This window comes from Odontomachus brunneus, unplaced genomic scaffold (genome assembly GCF_010583005.1).
Source record: "Odontomachus brunneus isolate Ranch 3 - 2012 unplaced genomic scaffold, Obru_v1 Obru_scaffold_047, whole genome shotgun sequence".
Lineage (NCBI taxonomy): Eukaryota > Metazoa > Arthropoda > Insecta > Hymenoptera > Formicidae > Odontomachus > Odontomachus brunneus.
Window position 1 is genome coordinate 1,360,608 of NW_022639497.1, and position 21,770 is coordinate 1,382,377.

The 21,770-nt window shown below is 37.8% G+C and overlaps 2 protein-coding genes across 2 annotated transcripts in view; both read left to right on the forward strand.

Annotated features, from left to right (window-relative positions):
- Positions 1-1,043: 1,043 nt before the first annotated feature.
- LOC116844893 (elongation of very long chain fatty acids protein AAEL008004-like) lies at positions 1,044-10,257 on the forward strand. Its single transcript, XM_032817018.1, has 4 exons — positions 1,044-1,307; positions 7,083-7,334; positions 7,637-7,880; positions 8,412-10,257. Exons 2-4 carry the CDS (start codon positions 7,083-7,085, stop codon positions 8,930-8,932), a joined length of 1,017 nt encoding a protein of 338 aa, XP_032672909.1. The 5' UTR covers positions 1,044-1,307; the 3' UTR covers positions 8,933-10,257.
- Positions 10,258-18,825: 8,568 nt separating this feature from the next.
- The window catches only part of LOC116844906 (elongation of very long chain fatty acids protein AAEL008004-like), a 31,808-nt gene continuing 28,863 nt past the window's right edge, over positions 18,826-21,770 (forward strand). Inside the window, exon 1 of the mRNA XM_032817039.1 lies at positions 18,826-20,026. The gene's annotated coding sequence lies outside the window, so the exon portion shown is untranslated. The remainder of the gene's footprint in view (positions 20,027-21,770) is intronic.

Here is a 21,770-nt window from a genome sequence, read left to right on the forward strand (position 1 = left end):
CACATACATATACATAATCTTATATACATGTTACTACTACCATTCTCATGTTAGAACAACCAAAAATCTAATAAAAAATATAATAAGATAATTATAATTTTAGTCGGATCGACTATTCTTTTTTCTCAGTGTAGAGTGACAACTGCTATAGTTTCCACGATAAAAGTAGCGTTCACAGAAGTTTAGGCAGAGAAATATATGTTTTACTACTTTTCTCTCTTGAAGTGCTCCAGAAATATACACTGCACATGATTATTTAATTCTCAATACCTGTTTTTGTCAATACCTGTTTTGCTTCAACGAAAATTAAAACAATCTATTTTGCATTATCGTCAGAGTATTCTAAATATACTCTGTGTAATAATGAAAGTTAAAAAGATTTTATCTTGAATGCGATCAGCGTTACAAACAGAGGTACTTTAAACAAATAATTTTAATCCCACACACGCAATTTCTCTTATAACTATACAATGTATCGCGTATAATTTCATAAAAATATACACATACCAATGTTCCACTATATAGTTAAGTCAGTTATGCGCGAAACATATTTCCGAGCACTCACGGAGAAAAAAATACGTTTTTCTTTCTCTGTCTCTCTAATCTTCTCCAGACAAAGTCTGCTATATATATTCTGCCAGTCCGTATACACACATGTACGTGCATATATATAAAAAGACGATCTAACTTCGTGCAACATATCGTAAAACTAAAACTCGCCGGTCCGTAAAGCTGAATATAAAAACCGTTCGCACTCTTTCAGAACCCGCTAAATAAATTCGTAAACACGGAAGAAATCTTGCGGAGCACCCCGTATCTCTGATCACCAATGTCTCGGGTGATATCGAAAGAATAGCGAATCACTGTCTGAGGAGCGGTTCGTTCAATCGCGCCGATGCGCACGTATGAAATGTCTTCCACGAGGGCGATAGGAGCAACGCGGGCTCATGCAGGGGCAGGTGGGACAGGTATGTAACCTACGACACGTTCACAGGATACCACGGACGTGCCGCGGGCCCAAGACGATATAAGGCACTGTGTTTACCGTGGCGGCTTCAGTTTGCCAACGGTGTCTCGCAGTGGAGTCGCTGACCACCGCCGTTCTCGCGTACCTCGACCTTTATTCATTATCGGTAGTACTTATATATAGCACCACTCCCGTGGCTGTTTCCACAATATTCAACAATATATGCCTGTATCTCGCGGTGTGAGAACTCTCTCTCTCTCTGTCTCTCTCTTGCGCAACACCCTCTTCATACCGGCGATCATCCCCGTGCTGAAGAAATCTGCGTCGAAAGTGATACGAGGTGAGCAAATGGATCTTACGCGATCCTACCGCTTACAAATGACAGATTGTCATAATGGGTATCCCGTATACGTTTATTTACTCGCGAAATAGAGAACTGCGAGTAGATTGGATCGGATTAACAAGTTATTTCGTGTTAAACCGCGCGATTGCGTTCTTTCTCGTTAATAGCTGTTGAATACACATGGATGATTATTTCTCAATATTTTTTGAACATTTTTTAGTACTTTTGAATATATTAGTGCGTCAAGTATCGCGACAGTAAAATAATATATATACCGAGAAACATGATAGTTATTAAATTCATATATTATAACATCTGGTAATAATTACTTATTATTTAATATTTATTATAATTGATTACTTATAAATTAATAAACTATATTAATCTTAATAGGTCATTAAGTCCGTAATTACCTCATAATAGCTAGTTCAATAATAAGCTTCCGCACACGCAAACACTCTTCGTGTCAATTCACATGTTAGTAGCTCATTATGACCTTTCATTATTTTACAAGTGCTATTACTGTCATCGCATTTGATGATAGCTATGATTAGTATGAAATTCTTTTAAAAAAAAGAAAGAAAGAAAACATCTTTTGTCATATTCTCTAATAAGAGTTATTTTAAACACAGCAAAAGTTATGAAGTTGATAATGAACAAAATCAATAACAAGTTCTGACAGTTGCGTAATTAATAAACAGTTCGACTTAATCAACGCACAAAGTTATATTATCCTAGAATATTCCTTAACACATCCGTACTATAGAATGCTATTACATCATGTGTTAAGGCTATTATGGCGATCTATATCATCAACATAAACAAATATAAACAAATACTATCATTGTTACAAATGAATTTTTTTTTTATTGAAATCGTATTTATCTCTTGAACATCGAAGCGAAAGAACAGTCTTACTTGTTATCGTTATCTGCCAAATTAAAAAATGATAAAAGTCGAGTATAAATTTCTAAGCATTTATTAAGTATATTAATAACTGCGCGTAGATTTCGTTACTTCACAAAAAGTTTTATAATGTTAAAAAGTCATAAAGTTTGATTCTTTTTTTATATTTGGACAAAAGTACACGTCACTAGTCAAACTTGTTATGTGGTCCCAATTAGTGGTCGGCGATGCTGTTATCAAGAATAGAATATTCTTATTGCTACTGCGAAAAATAAATTTGAAAACTCAATTACACGTCTAATGACTCAGATGTCAGTATAACTTTTAACGTTGAAACAAATTTACCTCGATAATGATCGAATGTGATCAATGAACGAGTATGTTCGATTAATAATCAATAAATCATTTGTCTCCGGAAAGATAAACTTTCCGTTTCTTCATACGATGCATAACGCATTATCAGTAACTACCACTCTTATAAATGAGCTGCTTGAATAATGAATAAAATTTTTATACTCTAACTAATCGGTTGTTTCCACCGGCGCTCCGTAATTTCAAATTCCAATCGTAATCAAAGGTATACTAAGGTAGGAACGTAGTGTCTTAGAGGAGATCGCACTTTTAAATATCTTCAAACGCGACTCAAGAGTCGCTCGTGAACTTTTCCGAGAGTTTCCTTTCAACATTCCAAAGAGTAAGAGAGTATTTTGCTTCGCTTCTTGAACTCGAACGAATTCCTTCAGGGCGTAAGAAACATCACGTAAATGAAAAAGAAAATTACGATGGGTGTACCAATACACATCGCATGCACGCACGCACGCACGCACGCATGCAATCGCGACATTATCGAGGGCGTATACCTTAACGATAAATTCGTCGCAGTTTACTTTCGTTACAAGTTAAATGCAGGAGGATGCACCTGACTTGCCAAGCAAATGGCACTTAAAACACGGTCGAGTCATCGTCTCTCGAGAGAGTGCAGCGGTTTGAATTGCGTCGCGGCGCGAGCGATGAACAAGCGTGCAGGCCTTATTCTTTACATTGCAAATCTGCAAACTATATTTTTTGCATTAGTCGGCATTACCAAGAAGATTAGAAACGACGGATTATCTCTTATTCAAGGAAAACAGAAAAAAAACTTACATTTTACAAGAACCATGTGCAAGAAGCGATCACGCACAAACAAAGGTAAATTCCACTAATAAATAAAAAAGAAAATACCTATTACATGTATATAAAAAAGATACACGGCCGCACGCCGATGATGTCGCAGAAATTACGTACGTCGGTAGTTATAGTTTTATTGTCGCGCCCTGATTTACGATCGTATTCCGCGAAGCGTGCTGACAAATTGTATTACATCTCCAATGGCAACGAGACAAAAATTATTCGAGCAAACGGTTCCGAATAATTGGTCGAGAAATTAGCTATAACACCGGACCGCCGATCTCGAGAAACCATTCCGAGATGTTTTGCGAATCCCGCAAGCATTTTCGAACAAGCGAGCTAACGGTGGCAACGGTACCATTTCTTGCACATCCAACGATCACTTATATTATGTAAGTGCAACCTATAATTAAGGAACTTTTCTGGTGTTACACTTGCCGCCGAAGAAAGTAAGATTGCAGCTATAAGAATATCATTTTGTATCGCGAGCCAATTATTATCCCAGATTTTATAGCGTATGACTCCTATAAAACATAGCTACGCTTCATATATTTCCTCAATAATGCAATGCTGAGACACACATGATAAGTTCCGTGATGAAGGCTCATCCGCATCTACGATCGATCCAAATGAGCGTCACGTATACGCGAATGCTTCGCTTGCGGCATAAAACGAGTATACTGATAGACTGAAATAACATACAATACATAGACACATGCGAGTGCGTGTATATAAAAATAAAAATCCTTCCTGTTTTTATAACAAAAAATATAGACACTCATTGCACAACGTGCAATATACGAAAATATAAAAATAACTCCCTCGGCCGTGACACCGATCGTATATCAACACCTACAAACGGATGTTGCACATCCGTGGAAAAAAAAGAAAGAGAAAAGGATAAACACGTTCGGCATTAATCGCAGTGGTCGCGGCTAACACCATGTTGGCCGGGACGACACGACGGGACTATTAGTGTCTACGAGCGTGATGCGGAGCGGAGGAGCAAACGGGATTGCAAGACGAGATCGTATGACTACGATCGGTCGGTGGAGACCGCATTTTTCCTCGGCGAGAACTCGTTCTTAGTCGCTCGCAGCCTTTGGTGAGGCCACTTTTCCTTTCTGCTGTGAATAGGGCGTTGCGAAATCCACGGGCTCGAGCCACAGCCGCGCGTTTTTCGTTAAACACGCCGGGTTTCGCGGAAATCCCCGTGCCGGGATATTGCGGAGCCACGAAATCTCGGGTGTTGTTCCAATTTGTCCGGCGAGTTTTTGCAAAGACCGTGATCCGCTGCTTCCGGAAACGGAAGCTGAGTGTCGCGGAATTGCCGTCGCGAAAAAGGGCAGTACTTAGCGGCCGACGGCGGTTCCAGGACAGCCAAATGCGGCGAATCGAGTCCAATTGAATCGATGGCAGAACTAGATTGACCGGTTCCAAAACGACTGCACCCCGTAAATGCCTGTATTCGGTGTACCGAATCGTTAGGTCGGCCTCCACTTTGGCAAATCATATGCATATCCGCTCATTGCATATGCGACGAACTTGAAGTTGATCTCTGTCGGTGACAAAAATGTTCCGAGAGAATTTACTTTATATCGGGCATTTCTTACTGTCATTACTGTCGGTTCTTCGATTCTCAACATAACGTGTGTCTTGATACGCGAAGCTCAAAAACTAAAATCCATCTGCAATTAACCCTAAAACCCCAAACATGAATATTTACCTAGACTGACATTTCAAACGTTACCGTCTTTAAAATGTTTTCACACTATAATTTTTTTTCAACTTCATTGAATTGCAAAACCACTAATAGATCCACATTCCTCGATGTTTTTTACACCGACTGTGAAACAAACAAGATTGTATCCCGATTATTTTTCCGGAAGTTACAAGCAAATAAAGAAGTGCTGAATAAGAATTACATATGTTTTACATCATTCGTTGACGCTTAGAACTATAGAATTAATTAAAAACAACGATTCTATATATAATGTTCATTTTCTTTCGACGTATAACTTGCGATTAATAATAACTCATGATCTTCATCCGCTCATTATGGAAATGCTATTCGTGTTTCAACATTTCCGCCAAGAATAAATGTATTACAAGTATCCCGAAGAATCAAGGGTTAAGGATGGCTATGTTTAAAACATACGTCATGTAAAAGATATTATATTAAGTGAATACTTGTATACATAAGTAGTAATACGTATACTCAGTCAACACTTGTTTCAATGCCTATCAGTACTTATTACAATTACATTACATGCTATTGCGTGAATATCCGTATTTACTTAGCTAATTGGCAGAGTGACGAGACTGAAATGTTGACTTATTTATGCATATCGAAGATGTCGCAATTTTCACAGAATACTGCGACTACAATGTGAAGATAAAGTGAAGTAATTTCCAAGGTGACTAATTATTCCAAAGCATCGATTGTTTTAAGGTAGATATTCAAATAAGCAAACAAGAAGAAAATGATACAGCACTTGTCGCTGCGCTTGATAATTTTGTGGAATCTACCGGGATTTTTCAAGCTCTCCTTGACTTGTTTTTACGAAGAGTACGCACTTGAACTTGACGTTGACTGTTTTGAAATTCATATGTATCATAATTCCTTAATCACGGGAAATGTGGACGGTCATGTATCTCGCAATTTATCTTCGCGAACACCGTGTTGAATTGCGAAAGTTTATAAAATGCGATATTGTTTCCAATCTTAATATGTTATTCACATGCCCAAGGCCGCAAAAAAACGCCTCGCTGTTGGTGACACGCGGTGAATAGCGCACGACTAAAGATTGAGTGGTGGATTGAGCGTGATAGCAACAAGTCCCGAGGCGCATTTCTTCGTGTTGCGTCGGTGAAGAAGCGTTTGGGCGTTGGAGTGGTCCCAATCTCCTTCAATCGGTGAAAGGACAAGTGGCCTAACCTTTCGTTACCGAGGAGATCTTCGAGTGATCGCGTCAGCCACGCCGACAGATCGGGATCGAGATGGAGTCGCGTGCCCCGCAATCGACGGTCGGGGCCCCGCCAAGGCAACACCTGTTTCTCTCACATTGCTACGCGCCAGTATTCCGAGATGGAAAACTTCTTTCTCTCTTTCTCTCTCCGTCACCCAAAAGGAAGAGTTGCGTCGGCAGTAGTATGCGTAATCAGTTTCGAGGTTAGCGGGAGAACCTCATCTACAACATCGACGGAAAAGACGAAAAAGAGAATTGGCTTTAGCGGAACCTGTTCATTGACATTCGATCTACGATGTAATCTTGCGACATAATAAGCACTCTGTTTTCCTCCTCGTTAATGACGAGATCGACGATAACACGTTATAACGAATTTGATTACAATTTTGACCTAATTCGTATTTTGCAACAACCGTTACGCATGCACTTTAAACTATACTTCAGCCGCGTTATTCAAGCTTTAAACTATATTTTATATTTCAGCCGCGTTATTCAAGTCACATAAACATAGTCATTTGTTCCGAACAATATCTATAACAATCGGTCGTAGCATTTTACGTAATATCATTAGCGTTGGACTATGACTATTTTTACTTTCGACCTCTGAATAGCTGACGTTAGTTACGACTAGATAGGATCAGATATGACTATTGCGACAGTGTCGAATTATATCCTACTGAAAAAATGAAGAGAACGCGATAAAGAGATGAAAATGCTACTTTGTTCTCAGATGGCGCAATTAGTTCGAACGATCTACGACGGTTACCGGGACCTGATGGACAACAAAAGCGACCCAAGAGTCAACGATTGGTTTCTGATGAGCAGTCCGTTTCCCACGCTAACGATTTGCTTGTTTTACGCTTATTTCGTTAAAGTGCTGGGACCGAAGCTGATGGAAAATCGAAAACCCTTCGACCTCAGAAGAATAATGTTATGGTACAATCTTTTTCAAGTGATTTTCTCCTCGTGGTTGTTCAGAGAGGTAAGTTGTCCGATAGATACTCAAAAAATTCACTAAGAAAAAGTGGCTAAATCAATGAGATTTTTTGTTTAAACGAGCAAAATTCGTTCAAACAAATTCGTTCAATCGATTAAACGAATTATATAGTTGCTGTAATGAGTTATATGTATATAAAACTTATTGTCGCATAAACGCGTAATTTGTTGAATGGATACAATATTTCTTTATAAGGCGAGTGAGTGCCAACTGCTTCTTTTTCTCAGTGTAACTAATTCGAGAAAAATTTGCCCAAATATTACTGATCTTTCTTTCTGTTCTTCTAGAGTTTAGTTAGCGGCTGGGGAGGAAATTACTCTTTCAGATGTCAACCAGTCGATTACTCGGACAATTCGCTCGCGTTGCGTATGACGAGGGGTTGTTGGTGGTATTACATCTCTAAATTCGTCGAGTTCACGGACACGATTTTTTTCGTGCTGAGAAAAAAGAATGATCACATTACCACTCTCCACGTCATTCATCATGGCTGCATGCCAATGTCCGTTTGGTTCGGAGTCAAATTTACTCCCGGTAAGGGCTCTCAGATGTTTTTTACAAAACGTAAAATAACAATTATACCGTTCAACAATATTGCTTATTGCTACAATTCGTGCTGAAGGCTTCGATCTAATGTAAATGCAGTAAATGCGTGATCTCAACTCCTCCCTGACAGTGTCGGGTATTGATCAATTGATGAAAATTTTCTTTAACTAAAGCAATCGGCAAATCAATAATAAAATCAAATGTTATATATAAAATCACAAATAATTTCATCGATTGATGAAATGAATCGTTTTTATATTTTGATTAATAATCAATTTCACCAGTCAATTAAATTATATCTAATTACATATATGACAATTGATTAATTTTGATTTATCGTCACATTGATTTATCGTTAATTTAAGTCAAAGAAAATTTCTATTAATTAATATTCGACACTGCTTCCTAAACACCAAGTTTCGACTCATTCTGGGAAATATTATTAATATTGGACGCAAAATTGTGAATAAAATTCGACAGTACAGTCTCCCATAAGATCGATGATTATTTTGCTTGCAGGTGGTCACAGCACTTTCTTCGGTTTCTTGAACACCTTTGTACATATCATAATGTATTCGTATTATTTCTTGGCGGCGCTGGGACCACGCTTGCAGCCATTCCTCTGGTGGAAAAAGTACCTGACGACCTTGCAAATGGTTCAGTTTGTTCTCGTGATGATTCACGCGTTTCAGCTACTCTTTATCGAGTGCAATTATCCGAAGGCCTTCGTCTGGTGGATTGGCATGCATGCCATAATGTTCTATTTCCTCTTCCGCGACTTCTACATCGAATCGTATAGAAAGAAGAAATTAAATATCGCGTTGAAAAAGCAAAAATCGAAGAACATCGAAGATGATAAACAAAAGCAGCAACAGCAACAACAACAAGCGCAAAGCGTACGGGACGACTTCAAAGATGCTAACAACGCCAACGAAAATAATGTTATTTACGCGAATCAGTACAAAATGGCCACTGGCTACATCTCGGACAGCGGCCTCAGGAATCGCGTGTTCATCGACAACCGAGGCTTCGACGAATGACGAGCCGATGTTCAAAGAAACTTCAATCATTATCGTTCATTTGTTCATCGATCATCTACTCGGTAACGAATTATCGTGGATTGTTCTGTTACGTTGTAGCATTCGTTACATTAACAACACGACCGAGTAAGAATTCGAAGTCAAAGTGCGAGCACATCCGGAAGGTATCCAAAGAAACACGAGAAGAAGAAAGAAGAGGAACGCGCTAAGTAACATTCTCTGTATGAAATTTTACAAGTCTGAGTCGAACGGTGTCGATGCTTCGAGATGGTGTTTAGCACATTAACAGAGAATTCTATCGCAACTTTTTGCGAGCATTCGCTGAACCGGAGTGCTAAGCGTGTATATACGTACCCGAAGACTAAAAAGCAGACTGAATACTCTCTAAAGTGCAATCAGTATATTCTTCACTGAAATGCTATATTTATAACTGATAGTTCAGTTATAAGTATAACACTGCAAACAGTAAAATCTCGCTGAAAGGAACAGTTAGTAGTAGCGACTGTTTCCATTACTGATACATTTTGCGAACACAGACAGTGTTATTGCAAGATGCATGGAAGCTGTTGATTTTATCGTCACAAATGCAAAAAGATGAATTTGGTATAACGTATAACAAATTTATGTATTGCAGATTTTTTGTAGTAAAATCTTACTTCCACTGATGCAAATTAGTGAAAAATAAGGCAGAGTAATAAAGTGAGAGTATTTTCGTTGAAAATCAGTAAATATTCACTGATCGGTGAAATAATTCGTTTACTGATTCAATCGGAAACATCTATACTGATTCACTTAAAGAGAGTGAATAAGTGTTGACGGCTCAAATAAATTATGTAACAAGATTGCCGAAGTAACGAAAAGTTACTCTTGTCAGTTAGAGCGCCAAATCGAAGTGCATCGATTCTTCTGTGAATTATTTTCTTTTCCGTAAAGAACGTTCCAAATTTTCTCGTCGGTTAAATGAGCGAGTTATTCTATTTCATTTATGTGCCCGTTGATATTCTATATGTCGAAAAAATTTTCAGCGTGTAATCAGTATCTGTGATAGCTACTTCTGGCCTCGATTAAACAAAAAAAAAAATGATAAGGAATATCCTCTGATAAAACTTCGGTAAATTGTTTCACTGTTCGATTCATTTTCTTAGTTAACAAATGTGAGGGTTGTTTCTCTTTTTACCGTTTCTGACAATCTTCTAATTAAATCCCCTAAAAAAATTCTACTGTATGATGTGTTCGAGTGCATATATGTGTACATGTTTGGATATAAATATAAACAGGACTTATATCTCAAAACATATGCCTCACACATTTCTCCAGATTATTATGAAAAGATCACAGTGATATCTGACAGAGAATTTTATATCGTGAGACTTACTAATCAAAACCATCATGCCTCATGAAATGAAACATGATTAAAACAATGTTTCAAAAACTTGCCCCGCGTTTCATAATAAGACATTTAAACAAAATTGCTTATCGTATTGGCAATAATAATAAGATCAGAAACGTAATATTTATTTTTTATATAGAATATACCATGATTACGTTTTCTATAATATAAGAAATATTTTTTAAGTTTTTGATCGCAACATCTTATCGCTAACTATTTAAATTCCAATATTTAATTGATGCCAATTTATAAAGTAAACAAATTTGTTTGTTAATTAAAAATAAGAATTTTTACGTATGTGCAATATATTTATAAGTATATTTATTATTATTTTATGAAAATTAAATTGTACAGTTTGTACTTATAGAAACAGTTTCATTGTCTGCAACTGCATAACCTCTTATCCTTCAAAGAAATTTATTCTACTTTATAAACAACTTCCTATTTACTCCTATTTACTTCCTATTTAATCAAATGAGCTTTGTTAAATGAGATAAACTGACTTTAACGATATGTAATATGATATTCAGAAATTTTCTATTACTTCTACTATTTTGTTTTATTATCCCTTTTCTTAAAACTTTTATTAAAACCCCTTTTATTAAAACTTTTCTGTAATTATTTTTTTTAAACAAAAAATAACGTTTTTGCAGCTAGTAGAAGGCTCTCTTAGAGCTTATTTCTCTCAATAAAAGTGATATCTAAAATAATAATTTTGAAACAAAAATAAAAAATTTTTAATAATAATTTTACGATAATTTTGTTATATGTCCTAAACATGTAGCATAAGAACTGCTCAACAGATATTTTATCTACGATGCGAAGATTATCAGTTGTATTTGATCAGAATTTTCTATCCAACCATCTGTAGGTCAGATTGATACTATCGATATGGTAGATCTCTTAGTAGGTGAAAACTTGAAAGAAACATGATTGTTAACAGATAAGGATACTAACAAGATAAAATATCGAGGTGGTAGACGCATCATTAAAATATCACATGATATAAATCTCAGAAATTTATTTATCTAGCATTATAAAATTAACATATGTAGAAAAAAGACACTCATTAGTTTTTACAAGTCATTATAAAAACTTATTAATGTCCCTCAAGTCAAAGTTAAGGTCATAAATTATATTTTTGTCCTTAACATTTACTATTTTACGATAGCACGGTCTAGCATGATTTTATCTCATGCCGAGGTAAAAAAAATTGTAAAAACACAAATATATAAAGAAATCCTCTAAATATCCAAGTATTATTATTATTCGCTTGATGTTTTTCTTAAGGCAAAATTGAGGAAAAAGTTAGAAGATAAAAAAATTGTAAAAACACGAATATATAGAGAGATCCTCTAAATATCCAAGTATTATTATTATTCGCTTGATGTTCTTCTTAAGGCAAAATTGAGGAAAAAGTTAACGCGGAAAAGATGTGCAGTGAGAATGGCAAACGATTAACGAAAAAAAAGAAAAAAAAGAGATCACTGAATTCCGGAAACTCGTTGGACAAGTTCAGAAACTCATTGGGAATCGTTAGTACATAGATAGTGACAGATAACAGTGATAAAATTTTGGCAGCGAACCAATAGATTTTCATTTTTCCAAAATACAGACAGCTTAATTATGCGTCTCGTCTAAGAACAAGTGAAATAGAGGTAATGGGGGAGGGAAGAGTGGGTAATTCTCTCAATGGTGAAAGTACACGAGAGCGGTGAAAGTCTCTCGAGCTGCGCCATGCGACATAAAGGAGCCACCGAATACCGAGCTTGTGTGCAATCGGTTACGATATATGTGAGAATAACTCGTCAATACGTGTCTCCCTTATGGATCAAGTTCTTATATTTCACGATGCACTTTATTGTATAACGGTGACGAAATAAATGGATCATCCAGTTGGACACGCGGCTAAAAGGAAATGCGCGATCCAGTAACACGGTTATCGATTAGAAGTAGATTTAACGTCCTTTTTGTAAAAAATCTGAACATCCGCGTATTACGAGTAAGAACAAAAATAAACGTATCTTATGTCACAAGTTCTTACGGGTTGCAGAATGGATTTACATAGACGTTGACAGGATAAAACTGACTTTAACCAAGAAAATAATCACTAAAAGAGCTACGTCAGCTAAGGTGCTGAAGCTTGTATAATGACAAACTCGCCGGGACAGCAACAGTGGAAAATTATACAAGGACAGCATTTACACCACAGATTTCAATGAGCGCAAACCACATATTCGCTCATATAACCCGGGAACAATGTTTTCCATTCGTATTTTTAAGCTAAATAATGAAATAGTTTCTTACTTTGTCTGTAATTTGTCTTTAATTAGGTTTTCCTAAGCTCTTTACACGCGTGTACACAGAAAAACATGGTTAGTCCACACATAAATCTAGTTGTGCCAACCAGATTCAATATTGAATACTGTTTCTTTCGCGTACACTTTTGATTTTTGCATAAGAAAATTAAAGAGAGACACGTATGATTGAGTGCCATTATTTTCGACAGTATTTAAAAAGCTTTAAGGATAGGTTTTAATCCTCTGCTGACAATGTAAAGTTGCGGAACATATCCAGTAACGTATGTTTGGGGTCGGATCCGACCCCAACGTTGTCAGCAAAGGGTTAACTAAGAAACTTATAGAAAGAATAATCAGCATATAAACTAAATATACAATCATAAAGTTTTGAAGAGATAACATATATAAACTGCTTTAACGGGTATTTAGTGGATTATTTGTCTTCATCTTATTATTACCATCATGTCCGCTTTATACGTAGTGAATACATACATATGAATAAATATTCAAGAGAGAGAGAAAGACTCAAAGGTGTTATTCTTCTTCTTAGAATCACACGTGCACATATTTTTTCAAACATTTACTTAGGTAACATCATTTACAAGTCAACATTGAAAAAAAGATGTAAATGCCATTATAAAAAACGAGACACGTGCTTTTATGAAATAAGAGGTACTTTACACCGCGATCGTACATGTAAAAATTTGCATTCAGCAAGTTTAAACTATTTACACGGTTATATGAAAAAAGAAATAATTATTTTTCAATTATCAATGAGAAACTATTTCTGATGAATTTTCGACAAATATACGTTGCACTCATTTCCACAAAACGAAACGCTTTCGATTTGCCGGGTAATTGGCTCGGCTCGCCAATCGTGATGAAAAGCCGCTTGACTTTCCGCGCATGAGATTCTGCCTTCCGCGGGAAACTAGTATATGGGACGATTTACCTAGAGCGGATAGATAAATGTTAGAAAAAAAAGAAAAGTAGAAAGAATCAGTGCCACTATGCCAAGAGCTAATGCAAACCGCAATCAAGTAACGTCCGTGCAATGTCATGTCACTGAGAGGCACAAAGTGAATGTATGAGCGCGCAACCGTTGACACGATTGCAGGTTTCTGCAGTTGGAGACTGAACCACTTTGGCGAATGCTCGTAAGAACGCGAGGGATAATGAATGCACCGCGTATCGTCTGAGTGGCTTTGCGCAAATATCATTTGCGCGTCATTTCAAGGAACACAAGGTCGAACGAACGCTATGTTTTCGGGTGTACAAGAAAGATCATTAGATATCCAAAAAAGTACATGGTTAATTAACAATTAAATATGCGAATATTTTGTGAGCAAGCACCATGAAAAATGATAGATATATTACTGGATATGTTCTACATTGAGAGAAGTGGAGAAATGAAACAATATTTACTCAACAGCATTGTATTGGCAACGTATTTACTTATAGTGTTACGTTTTCGCACGGGATCGACATCGATTACTATCCCGGTATAGACGATTGCAGTCTAGACAGACCAAATGCACCTTCCCCGTGACAACGAGTAAACAGAGAGTGACAATTGAGTTATAGACGGGCTAACTGGACGTTTGACACTTTTGAAGAGCGAGTGACTGCGATATTTATACGGTCAGTTAGTAGAATTGAACGGTTTAAGTAATTTTACATGATATACGTAGTTATTTATTCGTCGCCCAAGCGCGCGAACACGGATAAGTACATTTGAGTACGCAATCATCATATACGATAAGAATAAAAAGAACAACGCATATAGCCTAATCTTTATATGCAAGTCACATGTTATTTCCTTTCTTCATGCTATATTGTGTTTATTATTTAACTCTGCCTGGTTAGATCTTTACGTATCTTTGCCTTCCAAATCATTTGCCAGAACCATTTATTTTAATTATTAATTAAATGTTAAATGATAAATTAAAATGACGACAGCTTAGTTACTTTGAATTCTCGACAGGCGAATTACGCCATTACACCATTTACACATACGAATTGCAACATTTTCAACGGCAGGCGACAGGGGGGCTGAGGGGCTGCAGCCTCCCCCCCCCCCGAAATTAATTTTCTGGGTTACGCTAAGTATAAGAAAAATTTTTTCGAATGACCTTTTTTGCTCGTCAAAAATAAAAAGTACAGCCTCCCCCGAAACTTTTTTGTGGCTACGCCACTGGCAGGCGGCAACAAAAAGAAACATAATGTTTTTAAAGATACATAATATTTTATGTTGTAACGACTAAATGAGCAGGAGAAGGGGATAGAAAAAAGAAAGAGAAAGAAAAAATGTTGTTTACTCGCGAACGACGAATAAATAAGCACGTAAAATTACACCATTTAATTCTATTTACAATTTACTATAAAAATTTCGTAATCGCTCACATTCTCTGCAATTCAAAAATCAGATATACAGTCGACTCGGTAGCCCGTCTGCAACTTAACCGTCACTCTCTGTTTACTTATCGTCACGAGGAAAACGTATGGTCTGTCCAGACTGCAATCGTCTACATCAGAATTATCGATAATCGAATTCCTAATCGATATCAATCCCATGCAAAAGTGCAAGCGCACAACACTGATATAAAATATCATTTTTTTCAAATAAGAAAATATATATTTTCTTGAAATCTTAGCGCTTTTCATGGAAGCAATAGTTTATTCTATTTAAATGAAAGAATTTAGATATAAGTAAATATTTCATTTTATTAGTGTCTACCGAATAAATATTTTTATATTTTAGATATTTTTTTCTCTTAGTATATAAAACAGAAATCTTCAAAAATTTCGTTTGTAATCTTTCGTTCTTTTTTCCTCGATATTTCTTCCATATTCCTCGATAATCCGTACGTCGAGCAAACAATTCTCTTTCGCGGAAAAATTAACACCGAGGGAAGATATAACGGCGTTCGCGCAGAGTCGTTTCTCGGAACAGTCAAGAATTGCATTATTCACAACGTCATCAAAACATATTGACACTTCCAAGAGTGTATGTATATTATTTGCATCATCATGCCGTCATTCTTTGACTCGTGGTCTATCTTCGACAGAAAACAACATGTACGTCGTTCATGTTAATTTTCGTAGCAAGCGAACATTCGGAGTACGTCGCCTCACATCGTAAATACAATTTTCCGTAAATAATCTCGTACGTAGTCCTATGATCTCGTTAATTACGAACACTCAACGAAATGGTCTTGCAGTAAAATTTATATATAAAACGAAATTAATTAATTAACTCTAGACTACTACTATCCGCCTTTTTGACGGGTACATTTTAATAACTATCTCCTCCACTTCATTAGAATTGCGTCACTTATATAAACTTTTACAATGTACAAATGCTTTCCTCAGTCTAGTTAGATACGGTACAGTGAGAACCTCAATTCTCGAGGGAGTCGTCAAAACTTAGGTGTGCCCGTTAAAATGATGGATATTAGTATCTAATGTAAAGTTCTTTGCCTTCTTTTTTGAAGGACATATTAGTGATAAACGTGTTTCTCACTCCTTTTAATAATCGTCAAATAAGCAGGTATTAGTAATATAGGCCTGTCTACAATATAAGTGGTTTTGACGAAGTAAAACTTTTTGCTATATGGTCTATTCAATCTCAGTTTACCTATTAATTTTTTACATCCACAAAAATATCCAGGAATGAAAATTCATGCATGCATTTATTGAATATTTCCTTTACTAGTTTCTTTTTTGCGGAATACTCGTTATTTTACAGTGAGATTTTTTAATTAAAATATATCAAAGATTTTATATTTATGACATAGAAATAAATTATGAAAAATTATAGGCACCTTATTTTTGCTATATTTTTGTTAGGTTAGTAGTTGTTCTTTACTATTTCACACTTTATTCTTGTATTCTTTTTGTAACCAAAATTGAAACAGACCGTCTTCAATTGATACTTCTGTTCACGAAAAGGTCAAACACAAAACTTGTCTCAGGTGAAATATTCAGATTTGAATTTAGACGTGGGTTTCAACTGACTCACAGTTACAAATATAATGTGACGTATTATATAATTCAGAGAAAAAATTCTCTCATCTCACTCTAAATTCAAGTCTAAATATCCACGTAAAACAAGCTTCAAGTAACGGCAATTAATACGGGCCTTAGTGACTTAAAAGAAATATTTCAATTTATCCGTTATAATCAAAGATATTTATCATTTATAAATAAAAGACATAAAAAACCAAACGTTTCGATCCTGTTTCAAATCCTTCTCAATAGTAAAGAAAAAAAGAACAAAATAGTTAAGCTTTATACACGAATCAAAACAGTACGTAACTCCACTCAAGCGAGAAAAACAAATTGGCATCCTGAAGACATAAATCGTAAAATTAGGCAAAAAATTGAATTACACAATGCAGTCAGCTACGCTTAGTGGTGCAGTTTTCCACCAAGAGTCACTCGCCAATGCATGCCAGTCTTATGTATTACGGAAAATTTTGTAACAGATGGAAAACACAATAGAAAAACATATAGCGAAAAACAAATAGAAAAACATATAGCGATAAATTTTAACTGTGATATTTTGAATTCTATCTGGATTAAAAAGGACTTTTTGAGTGACGCAGTTGCGACACAAACTAACTACGAAGGAAGACGAATCTTCAATCGTTTCCGTATGATTATTTTGAAATCCTACGATCCTTCATACATGGTTTTCTAACCCCCAATATCTCCCAACATTCTATCGAGATAACGTGCGATTAGCATCATTTAGCAGAAAGGCCGGCCTAAGAGATCGCTTTCGCTGACCGCCATCTTATAACATCGATAAATACACAGTTGGCATACATCGTGGTTGTATAATCGCGGAGACTGTTACGCAGCTCCGCTCCTTTTTTCGAGATAGCCGGAATCACTCTCATTCAACTTAATTCTACTGACTTTCTTCTCTCTCTTAGTCATGCGAGCTTGACGCAACCTTGCGTATTTTGCTAGTAGAAGAAACGTCGATATATAATGCGATTCTGTACGATTAATCATGCGATTAATCTCGAACGTCGATATCTAATGCAAATTCACTGTTATTAATAGTATTATTACTGATAATATTATTAATATTATTGATTCTTTTTACTTATAAAGTAAAAAAACTAAAACGCAAAAAACCTAAAACCTAAAAGAACGATACATATCCAAATAGCACAATCTTCAGAGAATATTCTGGACGTTCTTAGAATGTATGAATATTTTTTAGAATGTTCTTTCAAGATTTGTGCTGTATGGGTATAGCCTAACCTTTTTATACAAGCGGTGAACTTTCTTTTTTTCATGTACATGTATTGTTAATAATTAATTAATAATTGCTATATACGTATATTTTCACATATTTTTGTCTTCTAATTAACAAGAAGAAAGAATTATAATTGCACAATTTTTCGAATATAAAAATAGTCAATATTAAAGCCTCAAATCTAGTCAATATTAAAATTTCGATATCTTGGTTACTTTGAATTCTCGATAGATGGGTTACATATTTCGATATACTCGACGGAACATGGCAGATCGACGCGAGGAAAACATAATACATTTCTATAAATACGCATCCCCACAAAAACATGCACGTTACATCCACGTGGAATCCACGTGAATTCGACGTACGTTTTTGTGGGAATATTTGTAATAACTAAACGAACAAAGGAAAGAGAGTGAGGAGAAATAGTTTCACTACGTTTAAAAACATATCGAAATATACTATGTGTATTGTATGTGTGTGTATTGTATGTGTGTGTGATCTTCCGCATCTATTTTATATTATTATGAAAGATATCAGTGGTAAAGGCATGAATAAATACCTGGGACTTTCAGGTATCTAACGTCCATTGAGAATCTTACGATCGAACTCGACCGAGTTCCGTTTACTTCGTCATCTTACGGATATCCTGAATAATATGTTCGATTATCCGACAATCTTCTGGCAATCTCGGATCTTTCCGTTGAGAAAGGCTCGAGATGAGTCTAATTAGCGTTTATCACTACTTAAATATTTCGAATAACACTTCGCGTCGCCATTCCGCTCGAAATACAAATACGCGTCTAAGAATTACAACTTGCGCCGTGGGATGGCGCCTGCTCTGCGACGTGCTTCACGACATCGCTCGTCTTGTCGCGACCGTCGGCACCGCCGCGCCCTTTTCATCGGTAGTTGTCGTCGTCGTCGTCTCCCTCGTTAGCTCGTCATTTTGTCATCACTGTCATCGCCAATATCTTTGCCGCAGTTTTCAAGGATCATTACTTAAATAAAGGAGCATCCTATTCGGCGGGCCGACATCGCTTCGAATATACACGGCGAAGTGTAACAGCATTGTGCATCGCTCTTAGGAAAAAAAAAACCGCTCATCCCGCCCATAATCGCACGAAGGACGAGCCGGCGCGGAAGTGCTCGCGCGGGGATACACGGGGGAGCGAACATAGAGGATGTAAACGAGCGGATGGGAGCGCGCTAGGTTCCGAGGGGAGCGATAGACAGAGACGTAGGAGAGCGAGACCGGCGCGGTGGCGGTGTCGGTGGCGGCGGTAGTGGCGGCTCCAGTAGTAGGACGCGGGCTCGGACGCGATCGGGGTAAGTTCGGGGACGTTCGACTGTTAGACAAGTACGAGCGAGCGAGAAACTTGGTCGGCGGCAGTGGACGGGCGGCAGCGGACGGCAGCGTCGGTGATAAGAGGCGGGGACCGTCGTTGGAGCGTGACCGCGTGTGTGAGCTTAGCGCCAGTCTACCTCTCTCCCGTCTTTCTCCTCCGTCTCTGTCCCTCTTCTTCCGCTTCGCCTCCCCCTTTAACGTGTCCGCTCCGAAGCGACGGAGAGGAGGAAGACGACGCGTGCCCGACGTGAAGAAAACTTGAGGCCAACGGCGAACGGTCGTTATTCGAGTTTACCGTACCGTGGACGGTGGCGAGAAGAAGCGACGAGCGCGCGCCCGTCGGTTTCGATAAATAACCCACTCGCAGATTGGCTCGCGGCGTACTTCATCTCGCTACCGCGAGAAAGGACCGTCGTCTTCGTCGTCGTCGTCGTCGTCGTCGTTGTCGCCGCCGCCGCCGCCGCCGCCAAAGGGAAGTAACCGACGATCACGGAAGAAGAGGCGCCGCCGGGGCTGTCTTCGCGTTTCTCACTTGGAAGGTGCGTGCTCGAGTGCCGCGCGTTTATGTACCACGGCAGGTGACACTGGGAGAGCAGAGCGACAAAAATCCGATCGGCGGCGAAACGTGCCGCGAGAGATTAACGACTCGTCGGACTACCGGAAGAGGAAGCGTGGTGCTCGCAGAAGGACGATCCTCGCTGAGGACAGCGGGCGGAATTTCACGCAGACGAACGAAGGAGTCGGAGTGCCACGTCGTGAAGGACAAAAGAGGAACGTGGAGCAGGTGGGTGTAACCGTATAGTACGTAGCTTTGTGTCCGTACAAAGTCGCGTGATTCAGAAACGTGCATGCGGCGTGTACCGGCGTGTACGCGTGTACTTTGAGGTTAAGCGACGCGCCTACGATCGATTGTGAGTGAGTGAGTGAGAGAGAGAGAGAGAGAGAGAGAGAGAGAGAAACAGATAGACAGAGATGGAATGAGACCCAAATACGAGGAACGTTTAGCCGAAAAAACCCATATAATTTTTTCAGTAGTGTTTAGTGGCTATTGACTCTCGTTTAGCAATTCGTTTTTTCTTGCGGACATTCCTCAACTATCCATTCATATTTTTATTCCGTTTTATTACTCTCTCTTCCCCTCTTTCTCTCTCTCTTCCTCTCTCTCTCTCTCTCTCTCTCTCTCTCTCTCTCATATACACACACACGCATACATATCTACCTCTCGTTTCCTCTTCTTAATTGAATACGCTTCTCTCAAAATTTCGAAACCCCTGAATCAATTTATTCGCACTCCTCCCATTATCCATAAACTCGGCGACTCGGATTAATCACATTGAAATATGAGGTACATTCCCTGAACTTGTATCTCGTAGTAAATCAGTCGGAGATAAATTTATTATTGTTGCTTCATAAATGAGAGATCAACAATATGTTGTATACTTTTATTAATATTCTCGATATTTTCGTTCTACTACTTTTTGACAGGGCCAATTCTGAAATATATTCCAACATGAGAGAACTGTTAAAACTTCATGTGTCCTCGCAACAATTTTTTTATGTATGTTATTATGTGTGCTATATTGGATTAAGTGCAGCAATACTTCACAGAGCTGAATCAAGGATCACTCAGGACTTCGAATTATCGTGGGTCAATCAGTGAAAGAAATAACTTTTTGAAAAATCAAAGATAATGGACTAATTAGAAATCAAATCTTATCAATTACTGCCTCTATCAATATTTAAGAGAATATAAATGCCTATCACAACTCCTAGTTGATAACTATTCGAGGGTATAAGCCGAAGAAACTTGTCAAACGTACATATATGTTCATAGTCCACTCATAACATTTTTCAGATTAAAAATTAATAATGTTTAACACAAATCGGTGTCAGATAACATAGATTACGGAACGCGGTGCGTCCTTGGAACGAGTGAAAACAATATAGTCTCGGGAAATTAATATTCCCAAGAGCGCCTTATCCTTGCGCTCTTCTCCTCTTTCACATGCGGAGGTAATTTCTTTGAGACATTTCTTATAATTAATATCATTATATACAAGAAAGAGAGAGAGAGAAAGAAAAATAATTATTATTAGTTATAAGTATTATTATATGGCACGGAGTTTATGTGAATCGCGCCTTGCAATTCTCTCGTTTTTGTTTCGCGTTTTGCCATTTGTGGTATTTGAACTGGCGGAGGGGAGAATGTCCCTAAGAGGTAATTTATTGACCGGGGTAAATCGCAAGATCGTCCAATTGCGGCCGTTCCTCTCCCGCGTGCATTTTGCAACCGTCAACGTGCTCGACGACTCAATCGTCCGTTCCCGATAACGGACGCGGCGTGCCGAAGACCTTAGACAAAATTTACTTTCGTTATAACGACCGAGTCTCGTTACTGAGAGCCGCCGAGCGTTCGCCGCGCTTTCTCTCTTACGTTGAGCGGTACACTGGCGGAGCGTCGATTCGCCGTCGTTAACTGCGGCGAGAAAGAGCGCGCGAGATCGCGCGCGGTAACGCCGCGGTTGCCG